Genomic DNA, 27857 nt, shown 5'->3' on the forward strand with positions numbered 1-27857 from the left:
GACAAACGGAAATAAAGAGACGCTCAACCAATTTTCTTCGCTGCGGTTAATTTAATCAGAGTAATCAATACCTTTTTTTAAATATCAATACATATTCAAACTTTAACCTTTAACCGTTTTTTTATATTACAGAAAATTCCGCTCTCTTAACCTTATCTGACTGTTTTTCAGATTATTTATGTTTTTAAAACATATTTAATTTTGGAGAATACTTGTAATTTTAGTAATCTAGAAATAACTTTTCTACATTTTGAACTATGATTGGAATTCCATATTTGCTTTTAATTGAATTGAGTCTCATTAGTACGCTCTAAAATAGACACTGACTTGATATATGAGATTTATCCGACAGAAAATAGTCACTGTCTCCATACAGAAAAGTGTTGCCACGATTAACAGTTAAAAAACAATCACAAAACAATGCAAAACATCCAAATCGCATACAGTCGCATGACATAAATGAGTAGCCATCGTAGCGCCCGAGAATCTCTCACTCCTGCTTATCCTATGCTTTCACACTTGACGTGTCCATCGGCCTCTTGCCAAGTTTCTTTGCTCAGGGTGATCAATACCTTTCTTTAACTATCAATACATATCTGATAGTGTCTAACTTTAACCAGAATTTTTTTTGTAGAATGTAGAAAATTCTGCCTCTGATCCTTATTTAATCATTTTTTAAGATTATTTATGTCTCTTCAAAATGATGCTGTGATTGCAGATGCAAATGTAACCATAATGTTAAAAAAAACAGTGATTATATGAAGAAAAGAAAGAAAGAAAGATGATTAAGAATTCATTTAAATATTTGAGAGAACCTCCCTAAAATAAAGGACAGTCTCAGAAAATTAGAATATTGTGATAAAGTTCTTTATCTTCTGTAATGCAATTAAAAAAACAATAATTACTTTTTCATGATATTTTAATATTTTGAGATTAATATTGAGAGGATTTTTGAGTTTTTTAAAGATGCAAGCCATAATCAGCAATATTAAAATAATAAAAGGCTTTCAATATTTCAGTTGATTTGTAATGAATCCAGAATGTATGACATTTTTGTTTTTGTAATACATGCTATGTATTTTTAAATTATAACATAGAAATATAGTCTGTGAACAATATAATATTCTTGAGTATCTTTAACGAAGACCATACTATAATCAAATGAATTTTTTTTTTCATTTCCTGAAAAAAGTGTTTTTTTTTTTGTCAGGTTTTGCATTCCAGCCATCCATATAGGAATATCTGACCGTTCAAGTCACAAAATGAATCAGAAAAACGTGAGTAAAAACACAAGATTAGAGAGAAATTAGCTGAAAATTTGCAAAATTAGCAAGGAATTATGAAAAATTCTTGGAAAATGAGTCAAAACAAAACTTCAGAAACAAAAAAAAAAAAATTACGTAAACAGAACTATCAAAGAAATCATAAACAAATGTATTAGCAGGGAATCCTGACAGTTAGTTAATGGTCATTAATAACAATGAAGTTATTTTGCCAGATGCCTTGAAGAAGCATCATGAACTGCAACTTTAATTCTTTTTTTTTTGTTGCTTCTGTCCCAGCTTTTTGGAATGTGTTGCAGGCCTCAAATTCAAAATGAGTGAATATTTGCAAAACGAGATTTGTGGTCGTAGTGAGAGAGGATATGAAGATAGCTGTTGTGAGAGAGGAGGATACAGAGAATAGGGTTAGACGGGGAAGGAAAAAGCGGAAAGGAGACGTCAATTTTTCCCAAAAAAACCAAACTTTTTCAGTTTGAACATTAGATATATTGTCTTTGGCATGTATTCCATTGTATTCTGTTTTTAATCTACATTTTACACAACGTCCCAACTTCATCGGCATTGAGGTTTGTACAATGAAATAGCTAAGTAGCTATGTGGACATACTCAAATTCAAAGCACCTTAGGAAATCACAAAGTAATCCATAGGAATATGGTCAGCCCCCTCCTCCCCCGACGTCGTGAGGCTGTCAGAAGGCGCCCGAGCGATGGAGGCTGGCGTCGGAGCCATCGCGCCGCCGTCAGCTCGCCGGGCGGACCGAGAGCGGCGGCCCCGGACGGAGGGCCTAATGAGTTATTTTCAATTAGTCTCTGCATCGGAGCAGGATAATTGGATCCCTGCCAAGTGTGTTAGCGGGTAAATGGCAGCGGTGTCACGCTCCAGTCTCTGCCTGCGTGTGTGTGTGTGTGTAGGTGGAGGGGACGCTACACCCCCCTTGTGGTCAATTAGGGCGGGACTGAAGCCAGTCAAGTGTGCAAACAGAGTTGAAAATCCCGAGGGAAACACAACTATGCACTTTGATCCACCTCGTGTTCGTTTTTTAGCGATCAGTACCGTAGCGCCGCCACTCCCGCGCTGTCTATTAATATAATAACCTCTCAGATTACATCAGATGGTGGTTTTTAACCATTATGTGTTTTTGGTTTATATCAACAGCTGTGGTGCATTTGTTTTTACTGCCCACACATTTATGGTTACAAAAAAATACACACATACACTTGTGAACTGATGAGGTTTTCTCGCTCCTGCTTCAACAGGAGGACAAAGGTGTGTGTGTGTGTGTGTGTGTGTGTGTGTGTGGGTGGGTGACCGGGGTCCAAGGTCTGATCACCACCTCTGTGTTTTGACACCTTCAGGCGGTCGAACAAATGATACAGGAGGGGGTCAGACTGACTTTGCCTACGTCCCACCTCCGTTTTTTTCATCCAGAAACTTAAACACAGGAGGCTTTTAGAGGGGAAGGAAATATTAGAAACTCTTAGACGGACGGCGGAAGGTCACATGACCCTCCTCTGGCCGAAACCCGCCGAATGTCAGTCTCACCAGGCAAATTACAGGGGGAGACGATGGACAGAGGCTCTGAGATTCCTCTCCCAATCATACCAGCTCTCCGCTTCGCAGTTTCACCACCTCCTCCTCTTTTACTGATACCATCTCCTCTCCAAACGATACCATTCCCTCCTCTCTTAGTGTCATCACCCCCTCTTCTCCCATCAGCAAACCCCTCCTCTCCCTGGTTTCGCCTCTATTCGGCACTATTCCCTTCCTCTTTCCTCCTGTGACCTTGAGGTCACCTTCAAGGTCCTTCAGGGGGTTCAGCAACTTCAGGTGGTTCCTGGAGATCATAAGAATAAGAATAATATTTATCCCCAAGGACATTTTTGTGCCAGAGTTACAAGAAAAAAAACAACAATAATAAATCATAGTAGGAAATTGTATAAATAAGAGAAAAAGGGAGAATAAGAAATACAAATAAACTATAAAGTGTCTTAAGCAACAAGTGAAAACTACAAAGTGTCTTAATTAACAAGTGAAAGATAAGGAGTGCACAAGAGTATGAAAAAAATATTGTACATGTAGCTGTTATGAAATATTGCACTGTTATGAACATATATACAGATTAATTGTTACAGTTTAAATTATTACAATTTACAGTAAGTGGGTGAGTTTTTTTTTTTTTTTTTTTTAAACATCAGGTTGTTCTTTGCTGATGATCCTCAGGTAGCTTCCAACATATAATCAAGTTGTCTGTGTGTGTGTGTGTGTGTGTGTGTGGGTTTCAGTCTGTCCACACAGAATACAGCTGCTGTGGTAAATCATTCGAAATATTTATAATTATATAAGTTAATATAATTATTTATACTTACCTAATAATAATCTGTTTACATTTCTTTCAAACTCATTAATAAATTGTATTCATCTTAAGTAATAACGTAATTAACCATATGATCCACCGGCAACAAGTGTGTGTGACAGGAATTACACTTTTAATTTTGGAGAATAATTGTAAAGTTAGTCGTCTAGACATAACATTTGTAATTCTAGACTTTTTGAACTATGATTTAACTTTCACAATTCCAATTTTCTTTTAAATTGAGTCTCATTAATCCCCTCTCAAACTGACACTAACTTGATGAGGCGAGGTTTATCCGACGAAACAATCATTATCCCGCCGCAGAGAAGTCCAGCCGAGATTGACCATTTATTTAAAAAAAAAATAAAATTAACAAATCACCGTCCGTTCGAACCCGAGTCCCAGACGGTCACGTGACATTTGCATAAATGATTAGCCATCGTAGCGCCGGAGCCCAACCAGGAGCTCTTGAGAACTTCTCACTCCCGCTAATCCCATGCTTTCACGCTCAACGTGTCCGTCAGACTCCTGCCAATTTTCTTCGCTCCGGTTAATTTCCCCCGGAGCTCAAGAGGCAACGACACACACACACACACACACACACACACAGACGCACTGGTTATTAATTAGCCCGCACCAGACTTCATAGAAGCATCGCAGCGATCCTTGGAGGAAGGGTAAACACACGTTCATCGCCCAATAATGTCGTGTAATCTGGGATTGATGCCAAAACACCACTGCGGAGGAAGAGCCCTCTCTTGTTCTGTCGAGAATCCCGTCTTTCCCTCTGATTGGCTGCCGTCGTCCAAATTAAGAGCGATGTGCGGTTCAGTCTGAAGAGTATGAGTTTCACGCTCTGAATCCAATTACCGAATTAAATTAACTTTTGGATGATTTTCTAATCGAACTCATCGGCGGAGTGATACTGAAGTTGCCTCGTGCCGAAGCCGTAAATTCCCCCCTTTCGTTTCCCGTCTATATTTTACACAGTTCCGGTTCAGACCTGAGTTTTGCCCGGAAGTTTTTGCGTTAAAATTTTATATAACATCCATAAAAAGGGTGAAAAATTGCGGGACAAATTTGACATTTGGTTACACACACACACACACTCCTGACAGCCCCCAGGATAATGCAACAAACCTTCCTCCTTCCTCCCACAAACAGCAGTTCCTCCGCTTGGTCTCTTAGATCCTGTTGCCACGGTTACCCTTCCGCTGTGTACAATCGCACGGCGGGTTGCATAACGCCGCATTGCCGGCGCAGTTTGGCGAGTGGGAAGGGAACACACTCCGCGCGGGCCTCCTACTCACTCCTACACCTAGCGCCGGCGACAAAAAAAAAAAAAAAACCTTGGCCCTCCACGGGGGGAGAGGTTTTTCACGACAGGTTGAATCGGCGGTGTGACCGAGTTGCGGGATCTTGGCGGTGTGGGAATTTTGGAAGTCAGATATAGAAAGGAACAATTGTTTGATAAAATGCAAAAAATCAACAGGGAGAGAAGTCACATCCCAGAATTAAAAAAACAAAACAGAATGTGTGAAATACCAGGCATCGGATACACATTCAAATCCTCGTTGTTTTTTTTTTTTTTTTTTTTTTTTTTTCCTCAATTCCAATTTTAAGTCACGTGGTGTTTATCCCTCGTATTTGATCCAGCATCTGTGAAACAGTGATATGGTGTGTTTGTAGGGAAAGAAGAAAAATCCGAATCAGCAGGTCGGACCAACGGGGCGATGTGGGTTTGTCCTCAAATTTGTTGTCTTTTAGACCGCGCTTGTGAGTTTTTAGGAGATGAGGTTGATGGAGACGGAGCGTCATCATCTAGATGTCTGCTTTTTAAACTCCTTTTTTTTCCGCGAACCAGATTCCCGAAACACCTGCTGCATATTTTACATATTTGACCAAAAAAAAAAACTCCTCCCGATTCCTTTTCTGTTTTAACTTACCACAGCGTCTCTTTTCTTCCTTCCTCCCTCACACTTCCCCACCGCAGAAATGACAAAGCACATTTGAAAAATAGACGTTGGAAAAAAAAAAAAAGAAAAAAAGAAAAACAGAAGCGAAGCGACTGACGAATTCCCAACCGTTACATTTGAAAGAATCTGATTGCATTGAACCGAAAACCTTTTGGAAATAAGTGATGGCAATGATTATTCAGTCATTCGTTATTTATATTGCTTATAAGATAAGAACAACTTTATTTATCCCAAAGGAAATTGTTGTGCCAGAGTTATAATAGTAGGAAATTTTATAAACAGAATTGTATAACAGAATAAGAAATACAAATAAAATTATAAAGTGTCAAAGTAACAAGTCAAATCCTGCACTCAAGGTCAGAGGTTGATCTTACCTCCAGTTACCAGTGGATTGCAGGGCTTCATATAGAGACACACAACCATTCACTCACCAATTCAAACATCATATAGAGACATGGAATCACTCACTGAACCCCTCAGTTCCCCCTAATGTTGAAGCATTGTGTAGCCGTCAGTGTGTGAGTTTGCGTGCGAACGGGTCGATGTAATCCAGCGTAAATCCCTTTGGAACCGCTATATAATACAGAGACAGTATTTCCATTAATAATGATGTCTTTATTTATAGAATCTGCTGTATGAACGAATGAATGATTCTCCGGAGTCTGCCGGCTCAAATAGACCGTGCGACGTGTGAAAACTAATAAAGTTTTCACCGTGAGGGGGGAAACTGCTATTTTGAAGTACAGAGGAAGAATCGAAGAGGAAGTGCTGCCGCATTCACTGACGTCGGGGTTACATCCGTGCGAAATTCGCTTTTATTTTGAAATCCCAGCGTCTGTTTACGCACAAACTTGAACGCCCGGCGAAGCCTTCGTCGGATTTACGCTTTGGCCGATTTGTAAATATAAACTAATGTGTCATTTATCATCTGTAAATCTTATTATAGCTGTCAGGAAATACCCCCGCCCGTCATGATTGTCAGTATTTGGCGTACGGAGGATTTCTACTCATCGCAGTTAAGGATGATGTGACGCCCCAGCCACCCCGCTGCATGAAAGCTGCTTTGTCACAGGGCCGAGACTCAATCCAGATTACGGCACCTCACTGTCAGTGGAATCCCGGCCCCAACCGGCCCAGGAACACAGGACCTGTGTTTAAAGTATGTCAGAGGATTTGCCAAGCAGATGTGAGGCAGCAGCGTAGATTAGGTATTTGCCGGGATTACCACGGGGATAGTCGCTCCGTCAGCAGCTGGCGTTACGGAAAAAAGGAAAAAAAAATGCTTGAAAAAAAAAAAAAAGTCCCCAGTCTCCTCATATTATAACGGCACAATCACACGACAGTGTTTTTATTTATTGTTTTTTTTTTTAAATTGTGGAAATCGCCATCAGATCTGTTCACCACAGGATGCCGTAATTAATCTGGTATTTAGACCCTTGAATCCGTGGGGGGGGAGAAGATGTGAAAAGTTTAGTAAGCAAATTCCCTGGAAGTTGTAAGACATTTCCAGAGTTGGATTAAAGTCCCATTGGTGGGTGTGGGATCTTTTTCCATCTTCATCTGTTACCGTTTGGGTTTTATTTCTACTGCGTGCATATCGCTGCTGTTCGGACGGTAATGGCAGCGTTTGTTTTACACAGGAAATGTGACAGTTCAACCGTCCGTGTTCTAAGGGGGGGATACTTTTATGTAATTTCCCGACGGTCAGCCAATGCTTTTGCTGACTCGTTACAAATTTAATGTTTTCCCCCGAACAGCATTCGGGGTCATTTCGCGGTTTGGGAAAAGCAACAAGGCAAATCAGGAAAGCAAATGACAGCTAAAGATAACCCGATGAGCGTCGGTGAACTATTTGACAATTTCAAGCCAGAATTTAACCCCCAAAATGTCTCCCATTCTGCGGCGATGTATCCGTCGGGCTTGACTTGGAAGGATGTAACCTACTGATATAGATGGATTAAGGGGAAAGATCAGAAAAACGTGGAAAGTCGTACCATTTCTGGATTCAGGGGAGAGACTTGGATCGGTGATCGAAAAGGAAGACGGCGTGCTGACCTTCAGATGACTTTCTCCGATATTACCGCGTTTCCGTTAGACGGGGGAAAATCCCAACTGAGACAAGACACAAACAAACCGTCCGTTTCTAATTTCATTCCTTTGACTCAGACCAGAGGGAAAAGCATAGCAAAGGCAGGAAAGGAAAAAAAAAAAATTTCAATATCCGGATGTTTTGTTTTTTTTTGTCTGAGAAAGATCCTCTACTTTTCTCTCCTAATTATTTTCGGGTATTTTTAAATTGACCTAGAGACAAATACAGTTGTTGTGCGTTATTTTAATTGATTCTTGCAAAGCAAAGGGAGAAAACCTCATTTCTGAGGTGGAAGAAGATGTGTGTACACTTCAGCTTCTGCTTGTTATCGCCTCCTTCTCACCACCGAGGCTGCGTCTCGGCGCACTATCACATTGTCAATCTAAAATAGGCATCACGTAAGGAATGTGCATTTCAGACACACTGATTGAATTTAGCCCCTTTGCACGAGGCTGAAGGGGTGCCCGTGATCTGTGCTTCAGTAGGAAATATCACTTGTGAGATGCCTAAGTCAGGATCTTAAATAAACCTTTCATACAGAGGTTCATTTTTATTTATTTATTTTTTTTCTTAAATGTTGTTATTAGTTGGAAATTCTATAGCGATTCTCACAGCCATTACAAAAAGCTGCGTCGCTGCGCTTCTTGCCAGCCGCCCGCCCACCCGCTAAATTTCGCATCTTTTGTCTGTTGACGTTGTTAAACTTGGTCTATCCCCTCGGGGGAAAATGACTGACATTTCAGACATTGAACTAGCAGATTAAAACACACACACACACACACACACACACACACTTGACATCTTGAAAACAATCAGGCAGGTTCTGTCAAACCTAATGGTTCTGTTTTTGCTGTGATCGTCCATCAGGAAACACCAGTTGATGTTTTAAGACTTGTTCACTTTCTGTCTCTCTACATGTTGTCTGCAACACACCTGCTGTGTTGCAGACAAAAACAAGATGCATACGAAATATCCGGTTATATCTGGGTGCTGAGGTAATGCATGCTTGTTGCCATGGATACGGGTGTACCGTAACTATTAGCCTACTATTTAGACGTAATTGAGAAAGCGTCAGCGCACCGCCATCTCCCATGACTCCCATTGACGATAGTCACCAGAGTCACCGGCCAATCAGGAGCTAAAAAATGTCAGCTGATCTAGATGGGACATTGAGCCGTGTCACAAAGCTAGTTCTAGTAAAGCAGAGCCCAAAACAAAAGGATCCGTTACAAGTCCTCTATATCGATCTGCCGAAATATCCGGGGCCACTGCAGCTGCGTGCTGCAGATCCACACTCAAATTCCAGTATTCCCTCCAGACAGCAGATTTGGGTCACGCTCTAGAGTGAGTCTCAACTTACACCGCTTTCGCGCTGGTCGCGTCGTCATGTGACCACCCGGCGTGTTGTCATGACCCACCGCCCTTCTTCATTGGTTAGACCTCCAGTGCTTTCAAAGATATGTTTCGATCAGGCCGCACTAATGGATGTGTGGTGTGTTGATGAAACTTTTGATTTTTTTTTTCTGAAAAACGTTATTCTTATTGATTTTCAGGTAATTCATTGACGACTGTTTGTCTAATGTTGATTTGTTTTTATTCTATTTCTTCATGACTTTAGTTAATCAACCATGATTGTATTTGTTTTGCTTTTTTTTTTTTCTTACTTTCTTATTCTGTCGTGCCGATCTGCAGATCCATATCTGTAAATTAAATTATGTACTGCAATTTCTCACCACAAAATAGTAATTGCACTGTATTATCACAGATGGTACTGATCTGTATCAGAATATTGCTCGGCCATGATTGGCACCGACTGTTTTCATGGAATAAACCGGTAATAATGTATTTATCTTTCCCGTTGGTCGTACTGTCACTTAGATGCAGCAGCTCCTGATTCAATTACGCGCTCGAGTATGAAAAGTGGCCGCCGATGTCGCCGCAGGCGATCCGTCAATCAACTTTACGGCTTTCCCGTTACGTGAACGGTCGACCCCGTCTTCGTTTTCTAAACCAAGTGGTTGGGCTCGAGTTGAACCGGCAGGTCCGGTCCAGGCTTCTGACGTAAATTGGACTGATAGCGGGTCCGTCGGAAGGGTCGCCCACTGACGCAGCTCCCTGCATTTCCAGCAGTTTCCGTGTATCAACGTTCAACAGGCGGTGTTTAGTAAACCTTAGAGAAGTGGCCGAGGTCGGTCCTGGGGGATAGAGAGACAGGAACCCCCCCCCGTGTCAGCGCTTTATGTCCAGATTTTAACATTTAGTATATGTTGATTGCTTTTTTTTCATGCATAGAAAAATACAGTATGACATCAGTTGGATGGTAATATATTTATAGATAGATAGATAGATTTACACATTTATATACTCCAGCAGCGGCATGAAGCGAAAAAGAGGCTCGAGCAGCTGCTCGGTATCTTTTTAGTGAAACCAACCATCCGTTGGTGTGAAGTAACACAACACACCCAGGCTGCTTTGAACACGCAAAAACAAACCTCACCCACTTTCCTCTCTACCTCCTCCTCCCACCTCAGAACAGCGAGCCGGCCAGAGGTGAGGCGGAAAGCCTCGTCTGTTGTTTCTGAGCAACAAAGGCGGTAATTCGATCGCGCGGCAGACAAGAGCGTCGCAGAACCGGCCGCCCTGCCTCGCCGTCCCGTCTCTAACGCTTAACTCGCTACCCTTTTGTGCACCCTCCGGGGCCCGCCGGCGTGTTTTACCTGTGACTGATGGCAATCAGCTGAGAGGTTCTGATAGGAAAGTCGTCCAGGGGAAGTAAAAGAAGTTTGAGGTGGTTTTACTCTTTGCTCGCAAACAAAATCGCTGGTTCCCCCCCGTCCCCCAGCGGGACAGAGGCGCTCCTCTCTCTTGTTGTCTGTATATCTGTAAGCGAAAGCAGCTCAGAATCAAAAGTGGATGTTATAAAGAAGGGGTGGGCAAACTACGGCCCGCGGGCCACATCTGGCCCGTTGGTCTTTTTAATCCGGCCCAGAATTCATACTCGATGTGAACGATTGAACGATCGGCTCAGTGAATGTCGGAGCTCAAACAGGAGATTATTCCATTTTTGGAACTACTTGAAAACACTGGAGAATTTTCCTGAGCTGAATGGCGCAGATTGGCTTCGTGATTTAGCCTTTACTGTGGACGTACCGACTCACATGAATGAGCTGGACGTGAAGCTACAATGGGAAAAAAAAAACGGTTTGTGCATGAAAGCAAACGTCAGAGTGTTAAAAAAAATGCGCCTTTTATTTATTTATTTATTTATTTATTTATCGTATCTTGTGGTGACCCGGCCCATCAGTCAAATTTTAAAAGTCAATGCGGCCCCAGAGCCAAAAAGTTTGCCAATCCCTGCTATAAAGTATGTGATCGCGTGGAGGTGAGGTGGAAACAACAGCTTCGGCAAACAACCTGCATACACAGCAACGCCCTAATTTCACACTTTCTGCGACAGTTGCAGCTACCGAATTTTTGCACGAGCCCGGAAAGGGAGGCGGGGCTGATCAAGGTCATGTGACATGAGCGGCTTTCGCACTTTGACAGTTTCTAGAACCCCTTTCAGGATCTAGACCGTTCTTTCGTGCATTCGGACAGCAGAGGAACCAGGGACCATGGAAGTCTTTCGTTGGTTCCACAGGAACTCGAAGGACGCCGGTGCTTGGTACTTTCAGACTGCCGTGTTAAAAAAAAAATATATATATTGCGGTCACTGGTCAGCTTTTTTTTTTTTTTCCTGCGATTTGTGACAAAATGGGCCGATGAAGAGGTCCAAGCTCTCCTGGCCTGCTTTGCCACAGAGGGATCTCCAGGGCTCACAGAAGAACATAAACATTTTGGCCAAAATAAGTACTGAGTTTGCCAACAGCAGGGTTTTGTTTTTTTTTACTCTGCAGAGCGGTGCAGGGAGAAAGTAAAAAAAAAAAAAACGCATCAACACATCTCATAAACTATGATTATTAATCCCACCATGTGGTGCATGAATTCTCCGTCTTGTCCGTGTCGTCTTCCTCTCCTTCACGGCAGTTTGTTTTTTGACTTTCCCGCAGACGTTCACGTCGCAACGGCCTCAACCGTTGGGGGAAAAAACTAAAGGGTTCCCCCAGGAGGAAGGGACTTTTTGTGCTAAAGTAGCTATTAAAGAAAAAAAAACGGTTGGACATCTTGCCTTCTCACGACCTTTAGAATGGCACCAACCCAAAGCAGTCAAATCAGGAGTGCCGGAAAAGGTCGTGGCTCCGATTCAAATAATTCAACGGTTTGGTTCAGTACCACATCCTGAACACTAGGTGACTTGTCTCTAATTTATTATGATGAAGTCGTGGAGAAAAATCATAACGACTGGGTGTGTGTTCAAGAAAAATCCTGATAAGATGACAAGCATCGAGTTTTTATTATTAAACTTATTAAATAATCTGTTACTTGTGTCTGGGTGCAGTGCTTAAAACCCACAAAGTTGATATTTCAAAAAAATCCACCCTACAAGACGCAGTTGAAATATTTGAATTCGTCTCTCATATCCCGACAGCTGATATTTTCACCGTCGCCGAACAGCAATAAAAATCAACCGAGCCGGTTTTATTACATAACTTCTGTTGAGATCGAGTTTCACTTCTCCCTCCGGAGTTGGAGTGGGTCTGGGGGCGTGAAGTGTGTCCCCCGCGTCCGAAAACAGCAGAAAAACACGTAATACTCCCGATGTACCTGCAACAGCTCGCGGTCGAGTTTTTACCAGGCAGCAGTTAGAAAAGGGCACTGAAACTCCAGAGGGTATCTCTTGTGTTTTCCGTCACGCCGGCTGCCGCGGACTCAAAGATTAGACATTTCCTCCCTGCTGTGGTCCCGGCAGTGGAAAGTCTGACGGCGCGCAAACGCAACCGATGGACAGCGTGACCGTTGTACGCTGAAATCTAAATGTTCCTGCTGAAAGGGTTGAATTAGCAGATGCTTTGTCAAACAGCGCTTTAAAACTCCCTTTAAAAAAAAGGGAATTTTACAGATTTTTTTTTTTTGGTTTCTCATGGATTTTCCTTGTTTTCAATGCAATTATATGCAAATTAATTTTTACCACATTTTCACTTTTTTTTTTCCTGATTATAACAACAGTTATAATTAATGATAACGACTGAAATTTTTTGACTATGTTAAAGTGATTTATATCTAACAAAGCAGCCAGGTCCGGACACACAAAACAGGAAATTTACTTTTCAATATTAATATAATTTTGCTGAATGTTCTAATTCTTATGAAATTTCACGCCAATTAAATACTGTTTTACTGATTTCAATAATAATAATAATTCAATATCTTTTCGACAACATTAAAGTGTTTTGAATGCAGCTGATTCCCGAAACCGCCAGTTTGCTTGTGACATTTTTTTGAGGGGACATGGGGGGGGGGGCAGCGGTACGCATTTACAGAGGTTTCAAGACATGGACGTTAAAATCTGAAGTTTTTTAATATTTCAAATATTTAGACTTGTGATATTTGATATAAGCCTGCGGCTCAAAGGTGGGAATCACCCGACCGAAGGCGCTTCATGCCTAAACACAGATTCCGTTACACCTGCACCGCGTGGACAGGCTTCAGGTTCCACGAGGCGCATCAGACTAGATCCCAATCCGGGGATCTGGTCTAAGTTTGAGTGTGTGTGTCTGTGTGTGTGTTACACCAACATTTATCGGTGTGATTTAGACCTCTGCGTTGTGTTTTGGTTGTTAGCTAACAAGAGGGTTTGGCGTCGGTGTCGAAGTGTCGGTGTTTGATTTACTGATTTTTCACTCTTGACTAAACTGCGTGGAAATCTGCTCCTCCACGACAAATTTCAAGTATCGATCCGTCACCAGCGGATTTATCAAGTATTAAAAACCGCTTTATTCACCTAAGTAACCCTGAACATCACGTGACTAGACTATGAACGCCATGTGAGCAGACCAGGGGTGCCGTCGGCCTGTCCTGGATTGGACCGTCGGAGTCACATGCCCACCTAGGCCTCGCTTTAACACACCGTCTTGTGTTTGCAAAGGCACGGATCACTCCCCCGGCCTTGAGGAACATAAGAAATATGTTCCCCCCCCCGTGTCCTCCCACTCTCCCCCCCACAATCGGGTTTTCCTTCCTCCGTTCTTTCTTCCCTCATGGCCTCTCCTCCTTCCGTGGGTGTAAGAACACTCAGTGCTTCACCGCTGCCAGGGCCGCGAGGAAGTTCAATGGCCGGAGACGCAGACGGCCTTCAATCAGGTGTCCTGGTCCCCCCCCCCCGCCTTCCCCCCCAGTCCCCCCTTCCCCAAGTCTGGCGCTGGGTTAGTGGAGGGAAGGCCCAGTCAGCATTATCCTGCCAGATAGCATTGCTGCGTAGCAACATGACCGCGGAGTTTCCATCACAGCTCTTGTCTTCCATCACACACACACACACACACACACAAACCACACGCACACCACGCTCCGATTGTCCTAACAACAAACGTCTTACCTTGCACCGCTCGAATGTCACGGCAGCGACCGTCCACGTGGCCGTGCCGCGTGGACTCGGAGGACGGAGGCTACCAGCTACGTTGCAGAATTAGCATCTTCATCACAAGCACACCGGGGTCCGACCGTTGGCATGACGAGGGCTTTAACTACACCTTCGTTCAGTTTGTTGATCCTAATATTTAAAGCTCTCTCGGTAATGTCTTGGTGATTTTTTTTATTTTTTCTTTTTTTCTGTTTTTTTTTTTTTCTTTTTTCATTTTTCATTATTTCAACGGCACCGTCCTTTTTTCATATCGGGCTTGATATAGTTTTATTATTTGGAAATTACTTTTCACTTCCCTGTCAATTTTTTTTTTTTTTGGGGGGGGGGGCAGAGGGGGATCATTTTTAGGTAATTTTCTGCTGATTTTAATCACATTTTCTGACAGTGCTTGATAATTTCACACTGACTTCAAGTTAATTATTTCTCCAAGCTTGTGTTTTTTGGCGCGAAGCTCATGAATCCTGTCCTAAAATGTCATCAGCGGTCGGCCTCTCGAGGTTTTGGATGGGTAGAGAACATCAGCAGATGTCCCGTTGCGTTAATTACCACAATCTCGCCTGTTCTGACTCGTGACTTTTAAGGTTTAAAAACATGATTCTGATACACGACAAAAGGTCCAGCTGTTGTCAACGTAGATTATGGTGCTGTGTTATTGTTTTTTTTTTTTTTTCTTCACGCCGAGCCTTGTCAGCGATGCCGACAGCCCGGCCTCCGCTCACACACCGCTGTCAGACTCATTACGCAGCAGGTGTGTGTGAGTTTGAGTGGAAAGGCAGATGCCTCCTGCTCGCTCTCCCCCCCTACAGGTGGAAGAAAAAAAAAATCCATCCCAGATGGATTCTCCCTTCCACCCGAAACACAAAAACAGGCACCGGTTGCGTCGCCTGGATGTTGCCGAGTGACAGTGAACTGTAAACGGATGTTATTTTCTTAATTCCAAATGAATGGATGACTCAATCGATTCAAGTTCATTGTGGGAAATATTTTGTTTTATTATTTTTCTTTATTTCTTTTAATTAGATAATGATACATAATATAAATAATCAATCATTATTGTTGTTATTCTCATTTATCTATAATAAGTAGATTGTTCATATGTATACATTAACATATGTATACTATAAGTATTGTTTATTAATTCTTTTACATATAAGTTTATATATGTTTGATATACAAGTCACCTTAGAATAATTGCATAATTAATTTTTCCTGTTCAAATGTATACATTAACATGTATACTATAAGTATTATTTATTAATTCTTTTACATATAAGTTTATATATATTTTATATACAGGTCACCTTAGAATAATTGCATAATTAATTTTTCCAGTTTTAATGAAAACACAAGTCCACATGATTTAGGCAAAAAAATGACTTATGAATTATTTTAAGAAGGTGACAATATATATCTAAATCTGTGTTTTTGTGTGTGTTATTTTCATGCGATGGAAAAGGAAATACAATTGCAGCGGATTTTATTTTGCAACCGGGAAAATAAATTCTTTGTTTAAATTTTTTATATTAAATTATCAAAGCATTGATCAGGAAGCCATGGACATTTTGGTGATGGTCTAATAACCACGAAGCTACCGCAGACCGATACAGCTCTGACCCTCCATTGTCCCCCTCTGGTCGGCAGCGGTCAGTTTGCGGTGGTCAGACGATGTCGCCAGCGAAACACGGGGTCGGAGTACGCCGCCAAATTCATCAAGAAGCGACGCAGCAAGTCCAGCCGGCGAGGGGTGACGAGGGAGGACATCGAACGGGAAGTGAACATACTGAAGGAGATCCAGCACCCAAACATCATCACCCTGCACGAAGTGTTCGAGAACAAGGCCGAGGTCATCCTCATCCTTGAGCTGTGAGTTCCTTTTTTTTTTCTTCTTCTTCCACTGAAAGGTCATGCACTTTGAGACATTGTCACTTTATTACTCATTTTTGTCGGGGAAACACCAACTTTTTGTTTTCGAAGTAGCGATCTACAATTCAGCTCGGACTTGTTAGCTTAGCATAGTAAATGGTAGTCTATGGTAAGTGCTAGCCTGCCGCTGTTAGCCGTCATCAAAGTCTGATAAATTATGGATTTACTTTATGTGAAACACATTTTTTTCACTGCAAAAAATCTTCCAGAGCTACGATTTGACATGGCGCCCTAGCAGCTGGGGGCTTCACTGTGCAAATCAGCTCCCTTGGGTGTTTTATATCAGAGAAATGGATCAATGCTCCGTCACGTCTGCCAGAAACTGCCTGAATGCTTGTTTTGTTTTTTAACGGAGTCTGGTTTAGCCTCGGTTTTCTTGGGTGATTTGAGCTCCGATCGGTGACATGGAATGAAAACCAATCGTCCAGGCAAATTAACACCGAAAATGAAGCACGTAGCTGAGGACTACGTCATGGGGTCCAGTATGTTTATTTGGTCAATGCTAAAAGAAAATGATTTTGCCTTCACGAAAAAAATCAATTTGAATGGAGTTTGCGGATTTTGATTAGTAATGTGAGAAAACTCCTCATCACGTGTTCGCCGATCTGCAATGAAATGTCATAGAAGTGACCCCGCAATGCAATGAGGCAATGAGATTGCTTTTTTTTTTTGTGTGTGTGTATATTTTTTTATTTTTTTATTTTATTATTTTTTATTTTTTTTATTTATTCACAATGACTTGAATTTATTATCAGAGATTTTTTCTTTTGGAATAGGACATTCATTCTGTTTCAAACACCCTCTGCTATTTCTTTTCTTACCCGGCTCCTCGTCAGAAAGGGAAGGAGTAAAAGATTGCAAGAAAATAAAGAAAACATTGCTTATTTCTCAGCAGAGTTTCGCTGTTTGCCAGAAAGAAATCCTTTCCAAACCGTCTCATGCAAAAGGAGGAAGTCATTAATAAGAATCATTTTAGAAAAACAGAGTGTGAGAGAGAGAAAATTCCGGGATCGTGGTTAATTTCCATTCTTCCCTCAGAGCTTCGAGCCTGCTGTCGTCTGAACTGCGAGCAGATTGTTCCCTCGTTTCCCGTAGTTTTTCTTCACCTTTTTTGTTTGATCAAACCTCCGTCGACGTTTTCCGTGGCGACCACATTGAATCAGATCAATGATGGTTTGATTTATTTTATAATTTTTTTTTTTTTTCTGTCTGTGTGAGGGTGAGGTTTTGGACCACAACCAGGAGGCTGGATCCCGGTCGCCTCCTCCAGCTGGCCTCCTCGCCGCCTGCCGTTTGGTCGCTTTCGCACGTCGGCAGCACCAACTGGTTCGCGCTTCAAAACACAGCGCTGGTTTACCGCGTAAAATACAATAATCCATTATCGTACCCGCGCGCGCACACACACACACACACATACCGGGCATGAAGAAACTGCAGGTGATCCGCACTTTGAAATTTTGAAAGATCATTTCGGTGTCCGATCTTTCCACAAGTTAAAAGTATTTTCAATGAAAGAGAATGAGAATTATTGATAGCAGCAATTACTGCAAAAGAATTGCCGTATATTACAAATATATTGTCGGAAAATAACCTAAAAAATCGGTAGAACCAACACAGTACCACACCTCCCTATCCCAAAAAAAAAAGGAAACAATGAAACAACCACTACCGAACAGGAAGTCATCCGAGCTGAGCAGGAAATCAACTTCCTGTTTGCTCTCCACGTCAAAAGAACCCCCTGCTACTGGAACACACCGACACATCTACATTCTTTGACTTGTGCAACCGGTTGTGTGTGTGTGTGTGTGTGTGTGTGTGTTTGTTGAGCTGTCTCATGCCAAATGAGCACTAAAGTCAAGACAAGCCCAACTTCTCAGATGCGACGGTTCGATTGTTGCCACGGCAGCCGCCTCGGGGAAAAGATAGTCCTGTTTTTTAAGGGGGGAAACAAAGGTTTCCGTTCTTTCAGAAGCCACTTGTCTCGACCGGCGAGGGTCGAGGAGGGAGGGAATCACCGAGAATAGCAGAAACAACATGGATCTTCAGTTTTATACCCGCAGAATTTAAATCGCGTCCACACGGAGACGAGACGCCAATCGCCATATCGATTGGTTCTATATCTCAAGGCATCCTCTCGCTGTAGGTTATTGACACTCCGGCATCAGATCTCAATATCTTTATCCAATAGACAGACTTCTCCATGAATGCTAATGGCAACAACTTAACTTAGCAAGAAAATCCTGTTGAAAATAGATTCAAATAGCTCATTTGAAAGCTTTTAACCCCCAGATAGGCCCAGAATTATGTTAAAATAGCAAGTCATTTACTTCAAGAAAAACACCTACAAGTGAGTCAGGCGAAATCTAGATTTTTTTTTTTTTTTTTGTTTGAAATTTAACAGAAAACTTACTGGACAAAAGGGTTTTTTAAATTTTATTTTATTTTATTTTATTTTATTTTATTTTATTTCATTTATTTATTTATTTATTTATTTAATTTTTTTTTTTAATTCCTCTTCCCTCAGCCGCAGGGAATGTTCAAATCTTTGTAGTTAACAGTTAAGACAATTTATATTTGATTGTTTTTCTTATTCTTCCTCCTTCCTATTATTCTCTATTACTGTTATGTTTTTACTTGAAACTCTGGCACAACAATTTCCTTCAGGATAAATAAAGTTGTTCTCATCATCTCATCTCATCTCATTTTCAAAATTTAAATGGACCTTCGCTTGTTATAACTTAAAGAATCAAACCAGGTTCTTTTCATTAACATTAACCTTTACAGCGGGATGAGGAAAGCGCCATCCTCCAGGCACGCAGGCGTTTATTGATGTTGATTATCTGTCGCGTATAGAAAATGTAAAAATAGCCGCAAAACCTCCAGACCTGCATATCTGAGCCACAGTTACACCACCGGGCCACTATTTGGCGACAATTCCCAAATGTCGAGCTTCGTCATATCCCCGATAAATAATCAGACCGGCAGCCATGTTGCATTCAGGGGCCAATCAAACGATGTGTGTGTGTGTGTGTGTGTGTGTGTGTGTGTGTGTGTGTGTGTGAGCGCGTGTACAACCATCCATCAACTACTAACACACTCCTTCCAGAGAGGAGATGCTGGGGGACATTTCTGACCTGCCGGTGACTCGTGAGGGTTTCCCGTTCATGCCCAGACCATCTGCCCGTTCTGCGGAGGCCCGGCTGCTTCCGGAGTGACAAACTGATATTGTTTAATCTCGTGCATATTGACACAAATAGGTGTGTGTGTGTGTGTGTGTGTGTGGGCACGCGTCAACCAAGAATAATCACAGATACTGCCCTTTTCCCATGCCTCACTTCCTCTTGTCGCTGCTTCCCCCCTCAACCGGCAAGCGACAGTAAATCGCCGCTACTGCCTCGAATTTGAAGAAGTTCAAGCTGACGTTTATAGTCTGAGCAGATAGAGAGCCGCGGGGTATCTCGGGATACCGACATTTTCGGTCAGAAATTTTGATTTTTTTTTTTTTTTTTTTGGCCTACTAAATCCTGATATGTGGGGGGAAAAAAAAAAACCTGACATGGAAATCCAAAATCCCGAGGCGTGACCGTTGGGTTTGTCAAATAATAATTTGACCTGCATCCGGATAAGAGTCAACATCTGATCTGTCACTAATCTTTCTTTTTTTTTTTTATTCACCAGGATTCTTAAAGGGATTAAATCATACTCCTGCAAACGAATTAAATCCCAATAAACATATAATAATAAATAATCCAGATGTCTAATCCCGATTAGAGTGGCTCTCGTGCCCACTAACCCCTCCGCTCCTCTCCGTCCAGCGTGGCTGGCGGCGAGCTGTTCGACTTCCTGGCGGAGAAAGAGTCCCTCAGCGAGGAGGAGGCCACCCAGTTCCTCAAGCAGATCCTGGACGGAGTCTTCTACCTGCACTCCAAACAGATCGCCCACTTCGACCTCAAGGTATGGCTGCCATTGCGGCAAAAAATATCAAGTTCTCATGGCCTCGGATTGGGAGAACAAAATCCCCCTCCGGCGTCTCGTAGTCAGGTTGTCGTGGCGACCGGCGCAGCAGCTTTAGTCGATGAATGAAATGGTGAAGGTCACTTGATCAGACTAAAATGTTACACGTGTTAATTTTTGAGCCAAGGAGGTCCATTTACCGATCCCGACGCTGCTAGCTGTCGTTTGACCCGTCATTTCTGACCGACATTTGGTTGTAGGGAGGTTTTGACGTCGGACAATCAAAGTGAAAAGTTAGCCTGAAGGTTATCCTCTGCTACTCCGGTTTTGGACGTTACAGATTTCACCCGAATCCGCTCGGGTCGATCACACACCGTAACAGCGGCTGTTGGAAAGCAAATCAGGCAGAGTGTCTGGCCAATCACTTTGGTTTCAATGGCGAGATAGTTATGAACCGAAGGTCAGTGGACTGATATTTGAATTTAAATATTCTCCAGGCTTAAGGAGGGAAATTGAACGGACGTCCAAAAGTGTTTCCGCCCTCAGGAGGTCTGAACTCTCAGCCTTTATGCTGACGACGCTCTGCTGTAAATGTTCATCCCCGAAGTTGTGTGGCTTCAAAGTGTTGACATTTTTGATCCCACTGCACTCTCTAAGGAAAAAGATGTATAGTAATCTGGCAAATAACATTACATGGCGATAATAGCGACACTGTTTTGACGAGAAATTACAGTATACCCCTTGTTTTTCGTGGGGGTTATGTTCCAAAAAGAACCAGTGATATGCAAAATCCATGAAGTAGAAACCTTTATTTTTTTTTTACTCTATTATACATTGCTGCTGTCGTCCTTATGTTTTTTTCCTTCCTTTTTTATGGAACGAACGGAAGATTCATTAATTCCGTAATGCCGACCTACACCCGCATAGCTTTTACCTTCCCTTAGCATGTCCAGAAGTTTAACTTTATCTGCGCTAGCTAGCATCTTTCGCTGCCTTTTGGGTCCAGAGCGTTTTGTCAACATTATGGGTTTTAGAGAAACCTGAAATTGCAAGAGAATTTGCACGTACGTAATGTCAATTTGGCAAGCTGTTTTACGTACGTGGACATATTAAACTGCAACGTTATTGACGCACAGGAAGAGAAGAAGCGGAGTGACTTTTTAGCCAATCAGAATGCAGAACACAATGCACGATGCAAATCCGTGAAGTAGCGAAACCGTGAAAAGTAAACCGCGTTATAGCGAGGGATCACTTTATATAAAAATCAGCACTTATTGCCCCCCCAAAATGCTCTTAGGTTAGGCTGATAGTAACCTGAAATCCAACCCGCCGTTCACAGAGGTGATTTGTGGCCGATGCAACCAGACATAAGCTGTAAAAAGCGCTGCTACAAATGCAAATGCTGGTTTATCGACACATAAAGGGGACAAAAAAAAAAGTCATGCATGCCTTCGCTGCTCAGGCCCGCGACCCGGACGATGAGTCGTGCCAACCGCCATCCATTTACCCGACCTGCTCCAGATGGAAATATAAAAACTTCCTGTCCCGCTGTCAGATCCCACATCCTGCCATTGTTTTTTGTTTTTTTTTAGGGTACCGGTCCTGTGTGTCTGTTTAAAAGTGCTGTCAGGGCTTTGTATTTGAGGCATTAACATTAGATTATACATACAAACACACCTATATATTCATATATATATATATATATATATATATATATATATAGATGTGTGTGTGTGTGCATATACATATATATACTTTTATTTGAATTTGGAAGGGCTCATTTTAACTGATAGGAATAAGAAGAGATTTGAAGGCGTGATAGGAAGAAGAGTGATTTTGTAACGGGGAGATAATAATCATCTGACGGTGTTCAAATTGATCAGGGACTGAATGAGACTTCCCTGACAGGAGTCTCCTCAATCCCGTTCCGATCTCCATTCATCCGTCCAAGAACTTGTCTTTATCCTCGAGGTTTCTCATCGATCGGGCGCCACGACGCTTTCAGACCCCTGGCAGCCGGAGGCCAATTACAGAAAGAAAGGAGTTATTGTTGTTGTCTCTCATCTGCCCCCCCCCCCCCCCCCCCCCCAACCCTGCAGCCGGAGAACATCATGCTGCTGAACCGCTCAGTGCCTCACCCGCGCATCAAGCTCATCGACTTCGGTCTGGCCCACAAGATCGATTTTGGCAATGATTTCAAAAACATTTTTGGAACTCCAGAATTCGTAGGTCAGTACCCCCAGAATGTGGATGTCTGTGTGCATGCAAGCGAGCATGAGTGTGCGCACTTCCCTTTCAGGAGAAATTATGATCTGTCACCTCTTTCCAACTGTGTCTTGCTATGATAAGTTATTCGCATACACACACACTCACACACACACACACACACGTGCATGTGTCCACTGTATGCTGCCATGTTTTCCTGGCTGCATCCCAGGGGTCACAGGGTGTGAGTGTGAGAGTAGATGCCAACTGTGCCATCAGGACCGAGTGTGAAGGGCCAGATAATAGAGTGGGGATGATCAGAACCGCTCCCGTCTGACGTTACACACACACACACACACACACACACACACGTATGCTCCAGCTGTTTCCAGTCCAGCAGGGCGGCAGTGCGCCAACGTCTTCCTGTATCAAACAAAAAGCAGGGGAAAGACAAATATTACCCGTCACAGAAAAGCAAAATCGGAGGCAAAATGTTATTTTTCCTTGAATTGGATTCAAAGCTCTTGTAAAACGACAGCAACTGAATCCTCATCTGCATGGTTTTTTTTTTTTTTTTTCGGAAACCATCAGATTCCGTTTATAGTCAAACATTTAAAACCTTTAATTTTATCCGAATAACTTGAAAGTGGAAACAGAAACTCCTTCGTTTTTTTTTATTTTTTTTTTTTATTTAATATTTAACTGACCTGAAAATGAACAGCGCCCTGGAGGGAAATAAAAAATGAACATTAGTCATCAAGGAGGAAACATCTTGTATTTACCAACAAGTTGCTTCAGACTCCATGTCCTGGAAAATAATTTCTTCCCGATTTAAGAGACGCTTTGCAGCAGTTGCTGCTCCACATATCTTCTCACGTAAACAAGTATTTGTGACATGTAATTATTCAAATGTATCTTTTTTTTATGCTCCCATAACTCCTCCGGGAAGGCGCATTTTTCAGTTTTTACTTTGCAATGGGTGTATGATCTCCAGAAATCTGACAGATGAGAGGCAGAGCGTCTTCAGAAAACTATTTCCACCATAAAATGACGGGTAAAGGCTGAATAATGAAGCGAGCTGACAAGACAAGTCACAAGGCAGATCCTGGACTGCAAAACCTTCAATGCTCGTCAATCTCTCTTTTTCTTTAAAAATTCAAAATAGTCACCCTCTTAAAATAATCGGCCAAGTCATTTTTTTTTTACAATTTTTTTTTTTTTTTTTTTTGCCTAAATAATCTCCTCATGATGCTAACCACCTCTGGCAAAATTGCCTACATCATTACCCCTTTAAAAGAAATTGCCTATGTCAAGGGTGTCAAATGGTTCAGTTTTTTGTGTTTCCTGAAAAATCTAAAAAAAAAACGACTTGGCCGATTATTTTAAGAGGGTGACGAAATGTAGATTTCATTTTGCCATCCCACCGAAATCGATGCCGCAAATTCACACAGGGGAAGGATCAGTTCGGCCCCGGCGCTGTTGGAAGGCACCCGGAAAGACAGAAAGAGGAATGATAGAATATTATTTAAAAAAAAAAAAAATGCTGAAATGAAGCTTATCTGGATGCGTGACAAGGCTGGCGAGGAAAACCAACGAGCAAATTAGTGAAGGAGGCGAAAAGATAACAGAAAATTAAACCTGACATTGAAAGTGTGTGTGTGTGTGTTTTTGTGTGCCGACCTTAACGCTGCTAATCAGGGCTGCACGTTTTTTTGTTGTTTTTTTTTTCTTCGCAGCCCCTGAAGTCGTCAACTACGAACCTCTGGGCCTGGAGGCCGACATGTGGTGGGTAAACAAACACTCCTCACTCCCCTCAAACATCTGCTCCCTTCTCGCGGCGGATGTTTGCTTATTAAGAACAGAAAAAGAATAATAAAAAAAACTGTTTGTGTGTGTTTCTGCAGGAGTGTCGGCGTGATAACCTACATTCTGTAAGTATCCACCACTTTTTCTTCACCATCCTATAATTATCGCCGCTCTCTGACCTGTTAGATGTCAAAGTGCCCCCACACTGCTCGCCTAGAACAATGCAACGCCGACTCCGGAGCGTGCAGACATTGTTGCTTCGTAGCATGAGATTGCAGTGTGTGTGTGTGTGTGTGTGTGAGCTCCAGAGACATCAGGCTGGTTTGGATAAACATCTTAATTGCGGTTGCTCAGCCGTTGCTCTCAACCATAGTCATTGGCGGCATCGGAGGTGTTGTTTGTCGCCGAGCGAAGTGAAAAATGCCGTCAGACCCCCAGGGCGCATTTTCCAGACGCCCTCTGGTGGGACCTGCTCTTCCCGACTTTTCAGTTTTCCCACCGCTTGAAAATACAGTGCTGAATATTATCGCACATTATTAAGCGTGAAGGCATCGACCACATTTCCTGTGGCGTCATTCTTGATTCGAGATCTAATCGCTGGTGAGTTTTGTTTGTTTCTCCATTTTGTTAGTGAGCGTTAACTTCGTGAGCTGGTGTCTTCTGACAAATTGGGTTAAATCTATCCTTTTCTTTGGGGTGAGTCGCAGCCGCTTGTTAAACACACACTTTGCTCACTCAGTTGTTTAGCTTCTACGCAATGGTCAACAAAGCTAGCTGCTGTTTTCCCATGACTCATGTTTACCAGTTGGACACAAGGAGCCTCTACTTGAGTAACTCGCTACTCGTAGCTCTGCCCAGACACTGCAGGTAACCCTAGCTGGATTAACGCCCGTTGACTCTTGTGGTGAGGTGTACCTCAGGGCTCAACTCTCAGCCCTCTGACTTTGTCCAGATCGTCTCCTCTGACCAAAAGAATTTGGATTTTCCAGCTGTTTGTGCTGTCAAAACTGCCTCTGAAACTTACCGTATTTTCACGACTATAAGGCGCGCATAAAAGTCTTAGATTTTCTTCAAATTGTGCGGCGCGCCCGATAGTGCAGTGCGCCCTGTGTGTGTTGTTGTAAGGCGGACGTAGTAGAGAACACCACGAGAACATTAAAGGGGGAAGTGTGGACGTTGATTGTATATAAAAGAACGGGTATGTGCGTTACGCAGAACATCGTCGTTATAACCCTGAAAACATCGCCGACAAATATCATGGACAAGGTGCCGCTCACTTTCGTAGCAATACGCAAAACGGGGTACGAAAAGTCTTCTTGGAGACCACAGTTTCACTAAGAGTGGAAGGCAGCGCCGGGCGAGTTACGCCACGATTTTGCGAATGGATCGTAGATGCTTGTGCTAACGTGTTTGCCGGCACCGTTGTTCGAGCTTTCGCAAAAGCCGGCATCATTTCCCAAGAGCCGCGCGGCACGGAAAGTGACTCCGACAGTGAAGAAAGTGAACCTGGTATGTTTGATGGAGATTTAGCGCAGCTGTTCAAATCAGAAACAGAGAATGAGGACTTCGATGGGTTCGATTGATGACGATTACTGGTTAAAAAAAAAATGTGAACACGAAACTCGGTTTTGCTCGCGCTCTATTTTTAAATTCGCACACTTGTATGCTTGTGTGTGCGTTGTTGTTGTAAGGTGGGCGTAGTAGAGGACACCATGAGAACGTTACAGGAGGAAGTGTGGGCGTGGATTGTTTATAAAACCCGCGCCCTATAATCAGGTGCGCCTTATATGTGTGTTAAATACAGTACAGTGCGCCTTATGGTTGTGAAAATACGGTAGTTACATTTAAATCTTCTTTTTCATATGGATTTGGTCAGTTGCCGTCAAACAAGCACACAAGGACACACCACCAAACAAACCTAAACTGGAAAACAAGTCTTTTTTTGCACTGGTTGTGAAATTTCATCAAAAGCCTGAAACCACAAAAACTGTCAACTTAGAAACTATAGTACAATAAATTTGCTCACCACAGACATGCAATTTAAAAACCAAAGATTAAAAAAAAATCCAGCATCTGAAACGCTCACAGTTGAGCTGTTAGATGCTTCACCAGTCTGTCAAACCAAATATCACGACTTTTTCCCCGTCACATATTAAACTCCGCTTTTAAGTGGGTTCAGTCTGGATCAACAACAAATTACCAGCAGTGGATATTTCTGACCCACGCCTCTCCGACGAGATACACGTCCTCCAGCGGTTCAAATTTAAATTGACGTCGCGTGAAGCACTTCACGTACCGCGTTGTTAGGTTATTTCGCTTTTTAAATCAATTAACCCGCCGACCTGTCCCGCTGAAATTCAATTTCATCGGCGCGTCTGCGCCCGACGCCGGCCAGAGGAGTGCGCAAACCCGGGCGACCCAAGAGATCAACCGCTCTCTTAATGCCGATAAGACTAACCGAGCTCCCGCACACACACTATCCGGCTGAGACACACCGACGCAGCGAGCAAAAAACGGTGCGCTCAACCCCCTCCCCCTCCTGAGTGAGCTCACCGCAGCCAACAGGCTATGTTTGTTTTGGGAATGGAACGAAGAAAAGGGAAAGAAAGAGTGATCAAAAAAACAAGATCTGTGTTTTCAGTCAATTCCGAATTTGCATCGTTATGTCATTACATAACAACCAGCTGCTAATCATTCATGCCAAATTTCCGAACCGTAATTTGTAGGTTGTATTAAAACGCGGCTTCATATTGTCTCTTAGTTACATAATCACGGTCTCACACACACACATACACACTCATCCACGCACACACACACACTCTTTGCTCAGGCTGTCCGCCCACATTGCCGTCACGCTGCCCGCGCTCACAGCCAGACGACTCTTCCTCTCGCTGCGAGACGCTCCGCCGCCGGGATGATTTCAAACGAGATGTTTTTGACAAAAGACAACAGATAACGTCCAGTTGGATAGTTTTCGGGAAAAAGTTGCGATTCTGTGATAAACCGACGCGATCTCGATCTACCGTCGCATTTCTACATCGCCTCATGGAGGCCGTCGTAGGCTTCGGACATGCGGAACGAATACTAGATAGATATCATCAAAACTCAGGTAAAAGATTTGGTGTGTAATTTCTCTTGAATGAAAAGAAACAAAGTCTTAACAAAATCAGCCGCTGTAAAAATAGTCATCAATATTAACATTCAATCCGGAGTTCTGGCCCGGAACGATCTCAGATGGAAAAAGTCGGGCAAAACCTTGTGAGGACGGGGGACGGGGGGACGGGGCCTTCCGGCAAGGGGTCACCTCAGAACAGAGTGGTACCTGGTACACTGCGTGATGGATGCGCGGCCCCTCTTTTGCAGATCCACCCCGGCGGTCTTGTGACGGTCACATGTTCCCCGCCGACAGCTGCTCCCCACGCACGCGATGAACTCCGCTCCCGCTTGGACCGACCCCCACCCACATCCGCCTCCGCGGCAGCTGGCGGGTTAATTAGCGGCCGGGTGTTGACAAAGAGCGACGGGCGAGGGGGTCAAGGGGGGGGGGGTTCTAACTGGCGGCGCACCGGGAGAACCCGTCGGTATTCATGAGCGCTCGTACTGTCCTGTGACACAGGGATAGGTCTGCCTTAACTCTTTCATAAAAGCAAATAGAAAGAATTTTTTAATAAAATCAAAAACAGTATTACATTACATTTGGCAGACGCTTTTATCCAAAGCGACTTACAATAGAGGACATAAGGACTGCAA

At 42.9% G+C, this 27857-nt stretch overlaps 1 protein-coding gene across 2 annotated transcripts in view; it reads left to right on the top strand.

Annotated features, from left to right (window-relative positions):
* The window catches only part of dapk1 (death-associated protein kinase 1), a 58517-nt gene that overhangs the window by 7122 nt on the left and 23538 nt on the right, over positions 1-27857 (top strand). For both annotated transcript variants that reach the window (XM_086169147.1, XM_086169148.1), the window contains 5 exons: positions 15861-16082; positions 19958-20096; positions 22196-22325; positions 24038-24086; positions 24206-24232. In XM_086169147.1, the coding sequence (XP_086025273.1) occupies positions 15861-16082; positions 19958-20096; positions 22196-22325; positions 24038-24086; positions 24206-24232 (567 nt within the window). The remainder of the gene's footprint in view (positions 1-15860; positions 16083-19957; positions 20097-22195; positions 22326-24037; positions 24087-24205; positions 24233-27857) is intronic.

The sequence above is a fragment of the Fistularia commersonii genome, chromosome 22, assembly GCF_037954325.1.
Source record: "Fistularia commersonii isolate RoL2024-O1a breed Wild chromosome 22, RoL_Fcom_v1.0, whole genome shotgun sequence".
NCBI lineage: Eukaryota > Metazoa > Chordata > Actinopteri > Syngnathiformes > Fistulariidae > Fistularia > Fistularia commersonii.